Below are 18,966 nucleotides of genomic sequence, written 5' to 3' on the forward strand. Positions count from 1 at the left end.
CTATGATAGTAGAACTGCGGTCAAAAGGATCCTGATATCAAAACTGTTCTCACCACACTTTCTGACGTGTTTCATTCTCTTGGAACTTTAGCAGAGCATGAAAAGTTCCAAGAGAAGAAATCGCTTTCAAGCTAAGAAAAGCTTGAAAGCGTTCTCCAGTGAATCCTTTGAAATTATTCATCTCTGCTGACAAACTTTGCTATGATTTCCATAAGACTCCATTTGGATATATCTTTTCCACTGATCATCAGTAGTTCCATACTGTTTGCCGGCCAACGATACGCTGGTAAACTATACAGATCACTATAGTACTCCCTACAACCAATTAGAGATGAGCGCACTCGGATTTTGTGAATCCGAGACCACCCGAACCTTTCCGATCCGAGTCGGATCCGAGACAGATCCGGGTATTGGCTCCAAATGAAAACTTGAAACCGAGGCTCTGAGTCATAATCCCGCTGTCGGATCTCGCGATACTCGGATCCTATAAATTCCCCGCTAGTCGCTGCCATCTTCACTCGGGCATTGATCAGGGTAGAGGGAGGGTGTGTTAGGTGGTCCTCTGTTCTGGTAGATCTCGTGCTGTGCTGTGCTGTGCTGTGCTGTGCTGTGTTCTGCAGTATCAGTCTAGTGGTGCTGTGTGCTGTGCTCTGTCAATTTTGAGTTCAGTGGTGCTGCTGGGTCCTGTGTGCTGAGTCCTGTTCAGTCCAGTGGTCCTGTGTCCCGTGCTCTGTGCTTCTAAGGGCATAGTTATTTTCCCAATATTCCCAAGTGTTTAAAAAATGTAAAAAAAGTTAATAAAAAAAAAATACAAAAAACGAATTAAATTTTTTTTAATTACAACAAAATTTGCAAAACCAATCCTGCAGTATAAGCCCATTGGTACTGCAATATTACCAAGTTCACACATTCTGCAGTATCTTGTGCTACATATAATGGAGACCAAAAATTTGGAGGATAAAGTAGGGAAAGATCAAGACCCACTTCCTCTTAATGCTGAAGCTCCTGCCACTAGTCATGACATAGACGATGAAATGCCATCAACGTCGTCTTCCAAGCCCGATGCCCAATCTCCTAGTACAGGGCATGTAAAATCCAAAAAGCCCAAGTTCTCAAAAAAAAGCAAAAAGAGAAACTTAAAATCATCTGAGGAGAAACGTAAAGTTGGCAATATGCCATTTACGACACGTAGTGGCAAGGAACGGCTTAGGCCCTGGCCCGTGTTCATGACTAGTGGTCCATCTTCACCCAAGGATCTTAGCCCTCCTCCTCCTCCCCCCCTACAAAAAATTGAAGAGAGTTATGCTGTCAGCAACAAAACAGCAAACAACTCTGCCTTCTAAAGAGAAATTATCACAAATCCCCAAGGCGAGTCCAAGGGTGTTGGTGGTTGTCAAGCCTGACCTTCCCATCACTGTACGGGAAGAGGTGGCTCGGGAGGAGGCTATTGATGATGTAGCTGGCGCTGTGGAGGAACTTGATGATGAGAATGGTGATGTGGTTATTGTAAATGAGGCACCAGGGGGGGAAACAGCTGATGTCCATGGGATGAAAAAGCCCATCGTCATGCCTGGTCAGAAGACCAAAAAATGCACCTCTTCGGTCTGGAGTTATTTTTATCCAAATCCGGACAACCAATGTATGGCCATATGTAGCTTATGTAAAGCTCAAATAAGCAGGGGTAAGGATCTTGCCCATCTAGGGACATCCTCCCTTATACGTCACCTGAATAACCTTCATAGTTCAGTGGTTAGTTCAGGAACTGGGGCTAGGACCGTCATCGGTACAGGGACACCTAAATCCCGTGGTCCAGTTGGATACACACCAGCAACACCCTCCTCGTCAACTTCCTCCACGATCTCCATCAGATTGAGTCCTGCAGCCCAAGTCAGCAGCCAGACTGAGTCCTCTCCAATACGGGATTCCTCAGAGGAATCCTGCAGCGGTACGCCTACTACTGCCACTGCTGCTGTTGCTGCTGTTAGTCGGTCATCTTCCCAGAGGGGAAGTCGTAAGACCGCTAAGTCTTTCACAAAACAATTGACCGTCCAACAGTCGTTTGCCATGACCACAAAATACGATAGTAGTCACCCTATTGCAAAGCGTATAACTGCGGCTGTAACTGCAATGTTGGTGTTAGACGTGCGCCCGGTGTCCGCCATCAGTGGAGTGGGATTTAGAGGGTTGATGGAGGTATTGTGTCCCCAGTACCAAATCCCGTCGAGATTCCACTTCACTAGGCAGGCGATACCAAAAATGTACAGAGAAGTACGATCAAGTGTCCTCAGTGCTCTGAAAAATGCGGTTGTACCCACTGTCCACTTAACCACGGACATGTGGGCAAGTGGTTCTGGGCAAACGAAGGACTATATGACTGTGACAGCCCACTGGGTAGATGCATCGCCTTCCGCAGCAACAGCAACAGCTGCATCAGTAGCAGCATCTACAAAATGGCTGCTCGTGCAAAGGCAGGCAACATTGTGTATTACAGGCTTTAATAAGAGGCACAATGCTGACAACATATTAGAGAAACTGAGGGAAATTATCTCCCAGTGGCTTACCCCACTTAGACTCTCATGGGGATTTGTGGTGTCAGACAATGCCAGTAACATTGTGCGGGCATTAAATATGGGCAATTTCCAGCATGTCCCATGTTTTGCACACACCATTAATTTGGTGGTGCAGCATTACCTCAAGAGTGACAGGAGTGTGCAGGAGATGCTTGCGGTGGCGCGCAAAATTGCTGGACACTTTCGGCATTCAGCTAGTGCCTACCGCAGACTAGAGGCACATCAAAAAAGCATGAACCTGCCCTGCCATCACCTCAAACAAGAGGTTGTGACGCGCTGAAACTCCACCCTCTATATGCTGCAGAGGATGGAGGAGCAGCAAAAGGCCATTCAACCTACATCGGGGCCCAGGTGAATTCGCCGGTTCGACAGGTAAGAGCTGCCGGCCGGCTCTTCCAAGTGGCCTCAGTTGTTTATTCTTTGGAGTAATAAATCAGTAGTGGGAAGTGTGTATGTGCTCAGAAATATTTGTGATACTATTGAATTTATTGACTCTCTTAATTCAAGCTCACAGTTGTTTATAGAAAGATCTGATTGGCAACTTCCAATACTGAAACGTGCAATATTATCTCGTGAAGTCGTGTTATTATTTTTGTGGGAAACAAGGATTTCCAATATTCAAGCCAATAACTTAATTATTGGATTCAATAATCGGAATCGCTTTATCAATATTCAATGAGACAATGACTATACTGCATATCCTCTTAACAGAATATTAGAATTAAGGATATTGGAGTATATATATTATTTCTGATTCTGATACAGCTTATTTTATCTATTTATAAGAGCTTATGTCAGCTACATTGGCAAGAGTTCCTTTTTAATTTATTTAACTTGTTTTTTATGTATGTGGTATTTTTATGTTACTTTATATGTATTTTTTGATGAGATATTAAATTACTTTTTATTAATTGAGGTTTGTGAGATATCATCCCTGATTGTGTATGTTCGGGACCAATCCAAATTTAATATTATACTTTTTTCAGCGCTGCTTTTGTGTTTTTTGTTCTGTGGTTCATTGAAGGAGGGTTGCGGCCTCCTGTTTTGCAGCAGCCATCTATTCCAATACAGAATTGTATATTGTGTGTTTATATTGATTTTTAATTGTGTGCCTTATAGAGGTATTATTTTTGTTTTCTATTAAGGCAGCTTGCTGCAGACTTTGGCAAAAAATTGAGAGTGGATTGACTGTAATAAAAATGTTAATGCTATAAATAGTAATATAAGAGCAAAAACATCTCAAAATTACATTATTTTAGAATTTTTTTCACAATTATTAATGAAAATCAGATCCAACACAAAACAAAAACCTTTTCATGATTATTTGACACAACCAATTACAAAACCAAAACACGAACATGTTTTAGAACCAAAAACACATCAAAAAGCAAACCAATGGGGTCAGCACACATCTCTAGTAGAATTCATCCTTGGAGAGGTGGAGTGAAAGAGGTAAAGCTACTCCAGAATGTTACAGGTGTTTATAAGCCTGAGAGGAATTCTAGAGCATCGGCTCACAACCGGTGGTATGCATACCACCGGGGAGTACGTGCTGGGACGTTCAGGGGTACATGAAAAATAATCAGTAATGGCAGGACAACAAGTAAAGTAAACAAAATTCAAGGGGGTGTGCGCTGACAGCCAAGAGGGTGAGGCTCTCGTTGTATCACAGGGATCCCGTGCCGACAGTGCTCCAATCAGTAACTCTAGACTCTGGGCCCGGCATTTCTTACCTGGTGCTGCCTTGTCCTGATTGCTAGTTGCTGTGACCCTGTGGATGCTTTATTTATTAGTGGCCGCAACCGAATTAAGTCTCCGCCGCAAGATTGCAGAACAGTGAGTTGGCCCTAGTGAGAGTGTGCTCCATGTTGAGTGTGCATTGCTACTGCTTACCTGATGCTCCACCGCTGAATGCCAGGGTCAGTGAGGTGTTCGCACGGCCAGAAGTGGCTTCCAGGCAGCCTTACATGGTTGATTCCCTCTTCTCACCTATTGCGGGACTATTGATTGCAGCATTCTGAATGGGACGGTTGTGCTCCTACCATCTAAAGCTCATCTGCTTGCGGAGGTGACCCGATATGGTAAAGCTGATCTCGGATACAATAGCCCTAATGTACACCTATCACCTCCCAAGACTATTACTATCTACCAGTGTTTGAGCTGGCAAACGATTCATTCTTGGCCTTTATTAGATACCCATGCAGGGTTTGTAGATATGGTGCCTAATATTGGGGTGCCCACCTGTTGTACAACTCACCACTGCTAGGTGCCTTGGCTTGTTTGGTGTCCTAACATTTCTCAAATAACTTGGCCATTCCTTTCCACCTGGTCTGTAAAATCTAAGCTTTAATTTAAAGTAATTTTCCTTTCCAACTTATTTCCTCATTTCCACTATTTTACATTAAGATAGGCAGTGAACAAAAGTGTCAGTATTTAAATACAGTCATTTTAAAAACAAGGGGTACAATTTATAGAAATGGGTTCAAAAGGGGTACACAAGTGGAAAAAGACTGGGAGCAACTGTTCTAGAGTGATAAAAATTGTATTGTAGAAGGACTTGTGTGGTAGAAGCCTTGACTGTAACTCAGGAAAATCAGGCATCTCATGTTTTATTAATCCACAGAGAAAATCAGTGTCTAACATGGGGGAATATTGGATTGTTCCAGGGAAGGCAGATTCAATCTGGAGCAGAAAATGGAGGGTATGTCTTAGTGGTTATGTCAAAGACATGAGAAAGCAATTGGATATCATTTTCGAAAGGTTGGCCTTAAATGTTTTGAGTGCCATAGGGTGGTAGATGGTGTAATCATGTCCATAGACAAAGACTCAATATAAACGTGAGTCTTGACACCAGGGAGATAGTGCCAGATAGGATTTATTAGGATCCGGGAAACTAAGACCTCCATCCCTGATGTGACAGTATAGGGGGCTCAGCTTTGTTTACGGATAGATATCCAGCAAAAAAATTCCAGATATCAGTTTTTGATGATGTTTAAGTAGCTGTCAGGGACTTAAATTGTTAAGGACTGGAACAAGTACAGTAAGCATGGAAACAAGTTCATGTTTAATGGATGTGATCCGGTCTATTCATGATATAAAGAGCTTGTACCGATACTTGAAGTCTTGTTAAGAGTAACAAATGGAGGAAGTTGGTAAAAAACATGATTAGACTATTCACACCACTTTTACAAGTTAGAAATCTATATATTGTTTTTACTCCAGGAGCTACAGATGGAATTGGTAAAGCATATGCTGAGGAGCTGGCAAGCCATGGTGTGAACATCATCCTATTAGGTCGCAACATGGAGAAGCTCCAAAAAGTGTCTGAGACAATATCTGCAACCTATAGAGTGAAAACCCGTTTCATTGTGGCTGATCTCAGCAAGGGCCGTGAAGTCTTTACAACCATTAAGGAGGCTCTTAAAGATGCGGATGTAGGCATTTTGGTTAACAATGCTGGAGTGGGTTATGACTACCCTGCATGCTTTACTGAAGTACCAGAGGATAAAAGTTGGGAGATTATCAATGTCAACATTGCTGCAGCTGTTATGATGGTACATGCAGTGCTTCCGGGCATGGTACAGCGGAGGAGAGGAGCCATTATCAATGTGGGCTCTGTAACAGGTTGCAGGCCTGTTCCTCACGCGACTGTGTATTCCTCCTCCAAGGTAAAACTTAACTCTAAAGGTATTTACCAAATAATTTTAGTATATGTCATCTCTTGTAGAATAACCTTGTCCATGTTATAGGATTTCAGTCTTTGACAGAGTTCTTGTGTTCCAGCTTCCTTGCACTCCCCCGCCACTCACTGTACAGTTGAATATTAGCAACTCTATTGTTATAGTATATTATAATATGCTATACTGTAATGTGCTATCATAATTTAACACAATTATTGGAGATCCCATTTTAAAAGTTATGAAATACTTTTCTATTAATGCCCATAAAATGAGTAATGGATAATCTAACACCAATGTAAAGGGAAATGCCTTTTTCTGAGAGTTGCCATTTGAATCCAGAGTAAAGTGTTAAATGGCTATTGTAAATAGGTATAAATATTTTGCTATAACCAGGAGAGCGATGTCAGTTTGGACCAGGATCAGCATTAGCAAGAGGCGCAAGTCACAGGAGCCAATCAGCATAATATGCACTAACACAAAACATTGTGAATTCCCACCCCGTCCTTTGCTGAGCCTTCACATTAGGTAGAACACATTTTGGGCAACTCCTCACTCTTCTGCTTCCCGCAAATGTTGGGTGAAGCTATATACATTCCTTCCCCCTCTAAACTGCTTTAGGAACACTAATGGCTTGTCTGACCCCAGGACAGAGCGGAGGAGGTCCCAGGATCCCCTGCAAGATTTGGGAGCGGGTCCGTGGTCTCATAGGAAAGTGTTCCCATAATAAAAAAGAAGGGGAGATCCCAATAAAGCAGGGGGAGGGTCACAGTTATTACTGGCAGCATTGAGGCTCTGCCATGACCCCTTGGTAATTTATACCTATGCCAGACAGCTTGCCAGGGCAGAGCAAAGTGCAAGTGAGGAAGTGTATTACCCACCTATGCACCACACACAGTCTCAGGGTCCCACATAAAAACAAACACATGTTTTTAAAATGTAGTTTAACTGAAATAAAAACTCACCCACTATGTTATATGATAGCCTAATAAGAAATTCTTCTTTCTTTATAATCCAATGGGAAAAAGTAAAAAAACATAAAAGGCTATGCTAGACTGCTGGTTTGGAGCAAAGCCACTGTGACCTGCATTTACTGAAAGTGTCATTAGTCGTTCAGTCAGTCACAAGCATTTTTCCATGTGTCAGCCCATCTGTCACATCTTTCACTACAGATGTCACTGACTGGTATTGGCCCTACTAAGCTGGGAGGTGCGGAGTCTAACGCACCACCGGTGTTCACCATGGACCCCTACAAGGAGGTATGGGTTTTTCCACGTGTGATGCGCAGGTCGCGGTTCTCCCAGACAGTTACCAGTGCAATGAATGGAGCGTAGTCAGAAAGGCCGAGTCGGAACCAGGGAGACGCAGTACCACGGAGAGAAGGCAAAGAGTAGTCAGGAACGGTCCAAGGGTCAGTAACAGCACGGGCAGCAAAGTACAAGGGAGATCCAGAAGAGTAGTCAAAAGCAAGCCAAGGTAATTTAACACAGGAAGCAATCAGGAGCAACAGTATGCTGGAGCAGGGTAGAACCAATACTCTGGCACCCTAATGGCAACCCGGCGGTGCATCGCGCATGCGCCGTGATCACGTGACTGCGTCCGGTTGCCTAGCAAAGGGACGTGAACTGCGGCAAGAGAACGTCCATCTCCAGCACCCATAGGAGGTGCGGAGACGGCGCCTGACACCATCATACTGTGACTTGCATTTAAAGAAGCTTGTCATTGGCTGGGTGGCTAGTGACACTGTCAGTCAATTCGGGTAACAGCCTTTCAGCACCAGGATCCTAGGCAGCAGTCTAGAGTCACCTATTTTGTTCCTTTGTTTTCACCTGATTGGATTATAAAGAGAGGAAGAAAGAATTCCCCCTTGTCCTACAATGGAAATGGAATATTTTAGATTAATTTGGTGGTGAGTCTTTTATTCAAATGTTTTTTTAAAATACATGTGTCTGTGTATTTTTAACTGTTTTCTATAATGGGCAAAGGTTTTAGGGAACTACAGCAATTGTGGAACTATCTGTTACAGCCCACATTGGGAGCCATTAAACTGGAAGAGCAAGATGGTACTTGTGGCTCAACAAATACCAGCATGTCCTTCCAGTCAATGTCTGTCAGTGCATGTTGGAACACGTAGTTCCACAATAGCTAGAGAAGCACGGCTGCAGAAAATAGCTGAGGACAGTGGCTGTGAGCAGTTGAATCAACTGCTGCATGATATTGTTGTTTTTTAACCCACATTTTCTGATCATCATCATCATCATTTATTTATTTATATAGCGCCACTAATTCCGCAGCGCTGTACAGAGAACTCATTCACATCAGTTCCTGCCCCATTGGAGCTTACAGTCTAAATTCCCTAATATAGACACACACAGACAGAGAGGGAGTCAGACAGACAGAGAATAGGGTCAATATTTTTGATAGCAGCCAATTAACCTACCAGTATGTTTTTGGAGTGTGAGAGTAAACCGGAGAACCCGGAGGAAACCCACGCAAACACAGGGAGAACATACAAATTCCACACAGATAAGGCCATGGTTGGGAATCAAACTCATGACCCCATTGTTTTGAGGCAGTAGTGCTAACCACTAGGCCACTGTGCTGCCTCACCAAATCTAGTTCATATTTCACTATGTCTGGGAAGGAGGCACCTCCATTGAAACAGGACATACTTTGGGAAGTAATATGGTGTGCTACTTTCCCTTCCACTAAGAGCTCCACTTATTGCCAGGGCCATGGAGAGCGATATCAGGCCTTGGGCTACAGGACATTCTGGGCCCCCTACCCATAACCATACGTCACGTCTAGTATATTACAATATGTACACTAAAATCACATGATTTTGAATTGTAAACTTAGTCATCCAAAAAAAGGAAACTAAAAAATAATAATTATGACAAAAAAATTACCTTGGTGTTACTATGGTGTAGATCATTGATTAATAATAAACAGTGTGTCAGGTGCTTGATGTCACCATTTATTCCAAAGAAATACTTTCCATCTTTACATAGTAAAGAGAAACTTTAGAGAATTACATAAAGAATTAGAACAGTGTAGTCATCCATCCAGGAGTGCCATGTGTTAAACCCCTTTTTTTGCAACAGAGTTGTTTAAATCAGTTTTCCCTGAATTGACACATTGATGTAGCCAAATTTTGAGCAATCAAATTTCAGGCATATAAATATAATAATTTTACAATTCAAAATGATGGGAGTACTATGCCAGCAGTGTCACAGACATTATACCAGCTGCCAGTGTCCCACATTATGCCAGGATTCAGTGCCCCCACATTGTACCAATAGGCAATACCACCACATTAAACTAGTAGCCAGTGTAATTTTCATTGTACCAGCAGCCAGGGTGCCATAGTTTACTAGCAAAGTCCCACATTGTATCATAGCCAGCACAAGATAGCCCTATTTGCAGAGAACGCCAAACTGCATTCTACATTGTAGTTTCTACTATATAAGATTCTTCTGTCCTTTTATTTAAACTTCAGATCAGGCTGCACAATCACTGATTTTACTCTCACTGTAGAAGTCAGCAGTATCTGACACAGTCTGCATGTGGAGAGGCAGACGGAATATGTGACAATAATTGTATTAATTTATGAATGTATTTATACAGGCCCTTGCCAACCTCGTGTCTCTCCAGGCGTTGTGAAACTACAAGTCCCAACATACTCTGCCAGCCATCATCTGGCTATCTACTGGCAGAGCATGCTGGGACTTGTAGTTTCACAACACCTGGAGAGCCACAGGTTGGCCAGGCCTATATTAAAAGATTAATTACTGCATTTATTCACCTAGGTGAAGAGGGGCTTCCCTGCATGTAATAAGTCACTGCCTAAAATAATTTAACGGCAGGTGAAGTAAAGTAATTTGAGCTTTGTATACTGTTTGTACATGGATAAGGTTAATAACTATTTGAAACAAAATAACAGAATGCAGGAGGAAACCACTGCAATATATGCCAGCATTCCAACAGACTCAGAAACGTATTTATGAATTATTTAAGTAATTATATTCATTTCTTTTTTCAGTCTTTTTTGGATCATTTTGCTAGAGCTTTACAATATGAATATTCCTCCAAAGGGATATTTATACAAAGCTTGACGCCATTTTTTGTGGTCACAAAATTGTTAGCGTTTTCTGATGACTTTACCAAAATGTCCTTGTTGGTTCCACTTGCTAAGGAGTATGCACGTAGTGCAGTGCGAACCATAGGGCGATCGCTGAGGACAACTGGACACTGGTCTCACGCCATCCAGGTAAATATTATAAATGAGAGAGATTAAAATTATAAAAATATGAGGTACTAGAGGAATATAAGAAGCAGCTACTGACTAAGAGCCTGAGGTAGAGTTGGTTGTAATTGGTCCCCAAATGTCAAGAGCAAGTGCATATGCAAAACTGCACATGTTCCCGTGTTTATAACCATTTGTTTTGTTTGCAAAATACGTATTTGTATTGCTATTAGGTATCAGCTAACCTTCAAAAACCTCTCTAATACAGGAAAAACCATTCCCCGCCAAAAACAGCGTAAACAGCACATAAAAACATAATATATGCCAGTACAAAGAGAAAAGCAACTATGAACGTAAGCAGAGCATTCGCTAACAACCAATCACAAGAGGTTCGCTATTGCTGGTGACTGTCATTCTCATCATCCACTATTTATACATGTTAAAACCTCCTTACCCTACTTCTATTCAATATAATAATATAATGAAGTGTCATATACAAGTAACCAGGATAAAAATGGGTAGCCCAGGTTACCAAGTAGTAGTGTACCTTTTAGAAATATGGGACAGTGCCTCCACTAGAATTTACTTGGAATTAGTACTGCAGAGTTTGAGCACTTAGGGCTCGATTCAAGAATTTTCCACCTACCCGCTATTATCAATTAATTAAGTAAGCCACTATAACTAATTATCCCGATATTATTTATTTAATTAATAGGTATTATGACAATAGCACTTTAGCATCAATTATATACAAGCATATACATATAACAGTACCTCACTGTTTTAGGAAATGACTTTGATCAACAAATATCAAAACACTGGCTACAGTACACTACAATACCTCATGGTATCATATAAGTGTCTGTTGTAACATAAAGTAATATACCACTCTTTCTTTATTTTCACTCAGATAATATATTTAAACAACTATACCTCAAGAAACATTTCCTGTGACAGTCACCCATTATTACCTAATCGTTATAGTTAGAATGGGCTGCGCTATGATCAGTCACCATTACATAAATTTAATCTTCTATATATATGAAATGTATTGAACCATATCCATTCTTAAGGATAAATAATAGCTCTTCTTATCATACTCTACATATATCCAGAAAGACTCATAACATTGAGAAAATTAGTAACCTCTTTGGGCAGAAACGTAACCATTTTAGTTTTCCCAAAAGAATTATGTGGTAAACCTGACAACAATTAAATATAGGTATATTGATACTTAAATTAACATGAGAATCATAACATCTTGTAGAACGATTGTATCTATACAAGAACACAAGGTTTACCATCAATAACACTAGCATTATATATTACTCAATTTCTCTTCGTACATTAGCATACATATCATAGTTATTTAGCAAATATTGTTATTTGTGTGGTCAAAACCAAATGTCTCTCACTCTTAATGGTGCATGACTACTCTACTTTTCACAGATATAATAACCTGGATAAAATATAAATTGATCAATAATCAGCGCGTTATATACAGTTGCAGCTAAAATATTCCCAAACTGTAAATTGGTTGTAAATTCAAATGGATAACAAACATAATAGGGGGTACTTTCAGCGCTTCTGAATTCGCTTTAACCAAGAAAGGTATGAAACTATAATTGGATATCATAGGTAACCCAATATTTATAAGTAAAATTACTCGCAGCAAAAGTTCATAAGTAAATTAATTCCCACGCTGGTGTATATTTTCCATTCTCACATGAGTGGAGGGATACGATCAGAATTGCCAGACATCCCGTTCTTAATATGGCAATAAACTTACAATTGTAGCTCTGTCAGCGTTCCCGTAGCAGGTACTTGTGTAGAAAACCCGATTGTATTCACTCATCAATTCACGTGTGGGTTAGATGTATAATGGTCAATCAGGATTCACGTAATAGAAAATTAATTAGAGGGATACAACCTCACTTCCTCTTATAACCATAAGACGAGAGCATGATATAAAATGAAAAAAAAAAATATCTGGTGTAGTATGTTAATAAAGCAATAAATTTAATATAAAACAAGCATATATAAGAATCACATGAGACAGAAAATGTGTTTGCCCGTACCAGATAACAGGTAAGGATTCACATTGGATAGATAGAAATCATCCTGCAACGAAATCCAAAGGAAACGCGTTTCGACTTCAAACAGTCTTTTTCAAGGTGGTGACTCATCACCTTGAAAAAGACTCTGAAGTCGAAACGCGTTTGTGTCTTGGAGGACAGAAATATCGGCAGCCCAGTACTGCGATCTAACATCTCTGTGGAGGTTTCCTTTGGATTTCGTTCCGGGACGATTTCTATCTATCCAATGTGAATCTGGTACGGGCAAACGCATTTTCTGTCTCATGTGATTCTTATATATGCTTGTTTCATATTAAATTTAATGCTTTGACATACTACACCAAATATTTTTTTTTTTTCATTTTATATCATGCTCACGTCTTATGGTTATGAGAGGAAGTGAGGTTGTATCCCTCTAATTAATTTTCTATTACATGAATCCTGATTGACCATTATACATCTGACCCACACGTGAATTGATGAGTGAATACAATCGGGTTTTCTACACAAGTACCTGCTACGGGAACGCTGACAGATCTACAATTGTAAGTTTATTGCCATATTAAGAGCGCTATGTCTGGCAATTCTGATCGTATCCCTCCACTCATGTGAGAATGGAAAATATAGATATAATAACCTGTTATAGTATTACGCTCTTGTAGTCAGAAGAGGAGCTAGCTAGTTTTGATGAGGAGCAATGTTAGTACAAAATATTTCCATTTTGTTTCATGACTGTGCTCTTTATGTATTATTAAAAACTTACTATAGGATAATATGCTTTAGTATATGTCAAGCACAATTCGAACTGTGTTTTTTGATTATAGCAGTCTTAGTTAATAATGTTTCTCAGTCTCTTAGAAATAAACTAGTAAGTATTTAAGTCCAGCCTTTCAATTTAAATACCCCTTCTAGCTCAATGCTAGTCTATTTCTTCTTATTTATATTAAGTGTGATGAGGAGGTAGGTTATCAGACTGGCATCATTTCCTTTATCACAATATCTTTACTGACTCATTTAATGAAAAACACTGTTTGACACAGATGTGGTCATAGTGGCCTTCTGCTGTTATACTCTTTGCTGCGTGTATTCTCTCCTCTGGGTATTGTTCATATCAATCAGCTTCTTCTTAGTTTAACCAGCTCTCCCTCTCTCTCTGATCATATATCAGCCACTGTTATCTTATATCTCTTTCCTTTTCTTGTGATTTCTGAGCACTGGACATTAACTCCCCATCTTGTCAAAAGGATTAACAGTTAATTCCCTCAACTCTCACTTTACTCAAAACTCACCTTTTCAAGCTCACATATCCTACCACCTTCTGATCATCTTATCCTTAATCTCCTCTTCCTCACCTCCCATCTCCATTTTCTCCCAGTTGGTCCTACTGTTTTCACCACCCCTCCCTCTAGAATGTAAGCTCTCCCGAGCAGGGTCCTCTCTACCTATTGTTCCATGTCTGTCCACTGTCTGACTCCCTCGTATGTTCTGTGATGCATTTAGCTGCACTCCGTGTGAGTCCCCATAGCACTACTCACACTCATCTGTGCTACTTATGTGTATTATCTAATTTATTTTGTTACTTGCTTCTGTATCCGGCTGTCACACGTCCGTCCCATAGCTAGGTGCCGGCACTGTGACTTTCCCTTTAAGAACCATGACTGTGCTTGCTTCTGCTTCAGAGACATTACTTCATACAGGTGTTCCTTGCTACCTTTGATTTGGACCTCCTCCCGAATCTTATTGGTTCTAGAGCACTATTTTAACCTCCCATGATTATGGACTCATTGCCTGTTCTTCGTGTTACTCACGCTGCAGTGGGATCTGGCTGTATACCTTGACCTTCCGTTTGTTCGTTACCTGCTCGCTGGACTATACTTGCTGCCGAAGTTACCTGTCATCTTTGATTCCTGGTCGGCTCAGCTGTACTCCTCTCTGCTGTTCATCTGCAAGCTGAAGTTCCTCTCTGCTGTTTATCTGCAAGCTGAAGTTCCTCTCTGCTGTTTATCTGCAAGCTGAAGTTCCTCTCTGCCGTTCATCTGCACGCTGACTACTTTGTGAGTTGTTTGCTACTATCAAGTTACCGGTCACCTGTAGTTCCACGTCTGGCACGGCTTATCATCACTCTGCTGTTTACCTGTTTGCTGGACTGTTATTGTGAACTGCTTGTTGTGCCAGTGGCTATTTTTTCAGCTCAAGTTACGTGCTTCTGTTCAGCTGCCTCATACTACAGTGAACTCACCTTGCACCTGAGACTGGAACACCTGTTACCTGTAGTTCCACGCACGGTTCAGATACTCCTCACCTCGCTGCTACTTCTAGGCAACATCTTGCTGCATGTGTCTGTGTACATCCAAGTCCTTGGATGTTGTTTAACGCTTACTACTCTGCTAGATAAAAATCCCTGTGATACCAGTAACCACCTGCTAAGTTGAATCATCTCTATTCTCGGATCAGCCAAGTTCTATATATTGCTCTGTTTGGACTTTAGCTGTACCAGTGATTCACGTTCATCTGCTGTGTGTTTTCCTATTGTATCCAAGTGTTCTTATTCATCACCTCTGCGTTGAACTGTTGTATTGCTCATCTCATGCTGTTGCCAAGGGTTACCAACTATGTAGCATATGTGATTTGTTTCTGCAATCTGACCAACTGCCGTGTGTTCAGCTCTGCCGATATATATATTTATATTTTATTCCTGTTGTACCACCAGTCAATATACTATTTTACAGCACTACTATTCTCCTGTGTTATTATTATCAATGATGCTTATAAGCCATGAACTTTTAAACCTGTGAATACCATCACTCTGCATATCATCGTGTTCTATCTCCACCATCCTCTACTAATACTAATCTATAGTAGAGGCAAGGGATCCATTAAGATTGTTTATAGCCGTGACAGTAAGAACAGGCCCTAATGTCTGATCCCCTGGTGGAGCCTTCTGCGAAGGATATGCTACAGCATCTAGTTGCTCGAGTTGAACAGCAGGATAATACACAGCGTCAGTTGTTACAATGTCTTCAGGCACTTGCTGGTCGTCTGGATACGCTTCAAACAAATCAACCAGCGGTGCCAGTTTCTCCTCCTGAGCAACTTTCGGGACATCAGGCCTCCCTTGTGACTTCTTCTACGCTCAGGTTACCTGCTCTGGCCAAGTTTGATGAGGACCCTAAAATGTGTTGTGGCTTTCTCAATCAGTGTTCAATTCAGTTTGAGCTTCAACCACAGAATTTTCCCACTGATAGATCCAAAGTGGCATATGTGGTCTCCTTACTAAATGGCCAAGCCTTAGCCTGGGCTTCCCCACTGCGGGAGAGGGATGATCCCCTTCTCTCTAATTATGCATCTTTTCTGTTGACGTTCCGTCGGATTTTCGATGAACCTGGTCGACTCTCCTCCGCCTCCATGACTATACTCCGTTTACGCCAAGGGATTCACTCAGTGGCACAATATGTCATTGAATTCCGCACTTTATCCTCTGAATTGTCTTGGAATGATGATGCATTGGTGGCTGCTTTCTGGCAGGAGTTATCTGACCGCATAAAAGATGCATTAGCCCCCCATGAACTTCCTACTACATTGGATGCCATTATATCATTATGTAATAAAGTGCACTTACGCTTCAGAGAGAGAACAGTGGAGAAGGAGGTAGCTCGTCGCCTAATCCATGGGCCCGCGCCACATCCTGTCTCACATTCTTCTATAATTGATGGACCTATAAAATTGGGAGATCTCGGTTGACCCCTGAGGAACGTGACCGCAGATGTCGAGACAAGTTATGTATCTACTGTGGTGACTCTGGTCACTTCTTAAATACTTGTTACAAGAGGCCAGGGAAACACCAAACACTGATCTATTCTGGGGAGGTCAGATTGGGGCTTGAGAAAACCTCTTCTTGTGCTGCTTGTACTATTCCAGTTTCTCTGCTGTAGGACTCTAAGAGACACTCTACCCAAGCTTTAATCGATTCTGGTGCTGCCGGGAACTTTATTTCGCAAGGTTTAGTTACCCAATGGTCTATTCCATTTGTTTCGTTAGAAAATCCTGTTGTCATCACAGCCATTGATGGATCTCAGCTTTCCAAAGGTGTAATTCGTACCCGGACCAAGCCTCTTCTTCTCAATATAGGAGCATTACATTCTGAAAGTATCTCTTTCTTAATATTGTCTTGTACCACATCGTCAGTCATCCTGGGCCTCCCATGGCTTGAACTCCACTGGCCACAACTAGACTGGAGTACGTCTGAGATTCTATCCTGGGGTTCTCAGTGCCATTCAGAATGTTTACTCAAAGTAAGACCACTCTGTTCTTCCAAGATCATTGTACCATCAGATTCTTCTATGTTACCTCCTCAATATCAATCATTTGCTGATGTCTTTGATAAAGTTTGTGCAGAGACTCTTCCACCTTATCGTCCATGAGATTGCCCCATAGAATTAATACTTGACAAAATCCCACCTAGAGGTCGGGTTTACCCTCTCTCTCAACCAGAGACTGAAGCCATGTCCGTTTATGTTAAGGAGAATCTTCAAAGAGGCTTTATCAGAACTTCTCTTTCCCCGGCTGGGGCTGGCTTCTTTTTTGTAAAGAAAAAGGACGGCTCTCTTTGCCCCTGTGTTGACTATCGTGGGCTTAATTTGGTGACCATCAAAAATCGCTATCCTATCCCTCTGATTACCGAATTATTCGACCGAATCAAAGGAGCTAACATCTTTACGAAACTGGACCTCAGAGGTGCCTACAACTTAATTTGTATTCGGTCTGGATATGAGTGGAAAACCACTTTTAATAACCGCGATGGCCATTACGAATATTTGGTGATGCCATTTGGACTTTGTAATGCCCCAGCCGTTTTTCAAAGTTTTATTAATGAGATATTCCGGGATCTTCTCTACTCCTACGTTGTTGTATATCTAGACGATATTCTCATTTTCTCTAAGACTCTGGATACTTATAGGAAGCATGTGGCCAAAGTACTAACTAGACTCTGCAGGAACCATCTTTACTGTAAATTGGAGAAATGTTCTTTTGAAGCAGCTTCTATGCCTTTCCTAGGTTTCATTATTTCCGGATCGGGTCTGCAGATGGATCCAGAAAAGTTCAGTCTATTCTAGATTGGCCACTCCCGGTTACACTCAAAGCCATTCAACGCTTCTTAGGCTTTGCAAATTACTACCGACAGTTCATCTTAAATTACTCCAGCATTGTGGCTCCTATTACATCCCTCACCAAGAAAGGGGCAAACCCAAAGAAGTGGCCAGTGGAGACCCTAGAGGCTTTCTCTCACCTCAAGGAGGCCTTTTCTTCAGCACCCATTCTCCAACAACCAAACCTCTCGCAACCATTCTTTTTGGAAGTAGATGCATCAGCAGTTGGTGTTGGAGCAGTCCTCTCCCAACAGTCATCTACCAACCGCCTGTTACCATGTGCATTTTTCTCTCGAAAATTTTTACCAGCAGAACAAAATTACACCATTGGAGATAAAGAGTTATTGGCAATGAAGTTGGCATTATCTGAATGGCGATATCTCTTGGAAGGAGCTCAACATGTAGTAACAATTTTTACTGACCATAAAAATCTGCTATATCTACAAACGGCACAATGTCTCAACCCTTGGCAAGCTCGATGGTCCCTCTTTTTCTCTCGTTTTAATCTCCATGTCACCTTTAAACCTGGACATTTGAATAAAAGAGCGGATGCCCTGTCTCGAGCTTTTGATACTTCAGCAGATTCAGATCCTTCTATTAATCGTCCCATCTTGGATCCTAAGTGCTTGTTGGCCTCTACTGTGTCTCAATCTCCTCCTCCTGGTAAATCTTTCGTTCCTAAAACACTCCTAAAAAAATTATTACGTTGGTACCATGCTTCTAAAATTTCTGGCCATGCAGGATTTCTGAAGACCTACTAGTTAATATCCTGCTCTTATTGGTGGCCATCCATTCGTGTTAATGTTAAGGACTTCATGGCTTCCTGTGATGTCTGTGCCCAGCACAAATCTTCTCGTCTGGCTCCTATGGGACCCCTGTTGCCTCTTTTTATACCCTCCAGGCCATGGACTCACATCAGCATGGATTTCATAACCGATCTCCCTTCCAGTAGGGGTCACAATACAGTTTGGGTCGTGGTGGATCGCTTTTCAAAGATGGCTCATTTCGTAACACTAGTGGGCCTACCTTCTTCCTCAATCTTGGCGCAACACTTTATTCAAGAGATTTTTCGACTGCATGGGTGCCCTCAGGAGATTGTTTCTGACAGAGGAGTACAATTTACTTCTAAATTCTGGCGAGCGTTATGTAAAGCCTTAGGAGTCCAGCTTAACTTTTCATCCGGATATCATCCACAATCTAATGGGCAGACAGAGAGAGTGAATCAAGACCTTGAGACTTTTATTCATATGT

General features: G+C 41.5%; 1 protein-coding gene across 4 annotated transcripts in view; it reads left to right on the plus strand.

Moving 5' to 3' along the window:
- Positions 1-18,966, plus strand: part of LOC142104312 (inactive hydroxysteroid dehydrogenase-like protein 1) — a 147,757-nt gene that overhangs the window by 79,162 nt on the left and 49,629 nt on the right. For 3 of the 4 annotated variants that reach the window (XM_075188908.1, XM_075188907.1, XM_075188905.1), the window contains exons 3-4: positions 5,793-6,238; positions 10,290-10,517. The exons of the other annotated variant lie outside the window; for it this stretch is intronic. In XM_075188908.1, coding sequence (XP_075045009.1) covers positions 5,793-6,238; positions 10,290-10,517 — 674 coding nt within the window. The remainder of the gene's footprint in view (positions 1-5,792; positions 6,239-10,289; positions 10,518-18,966) is intronic. 4 annotated transcript variants of the gene reach the window in all.

The sequence above is a fragment of the Mixophyes fleayi genome, chromosome 10 (assembly GCF_038048845.1).
Source record: "Mixophyes fleayi isolate aMixFle1 chromosome 10, aMixFle1.hap1, whole genome shotgun sequence".
NCBI lineage: Eukaryota > Metazoa > Chordata > Amphibia > Anura > Limnodynastidae > Mixophyes > Mixophyes fleayi.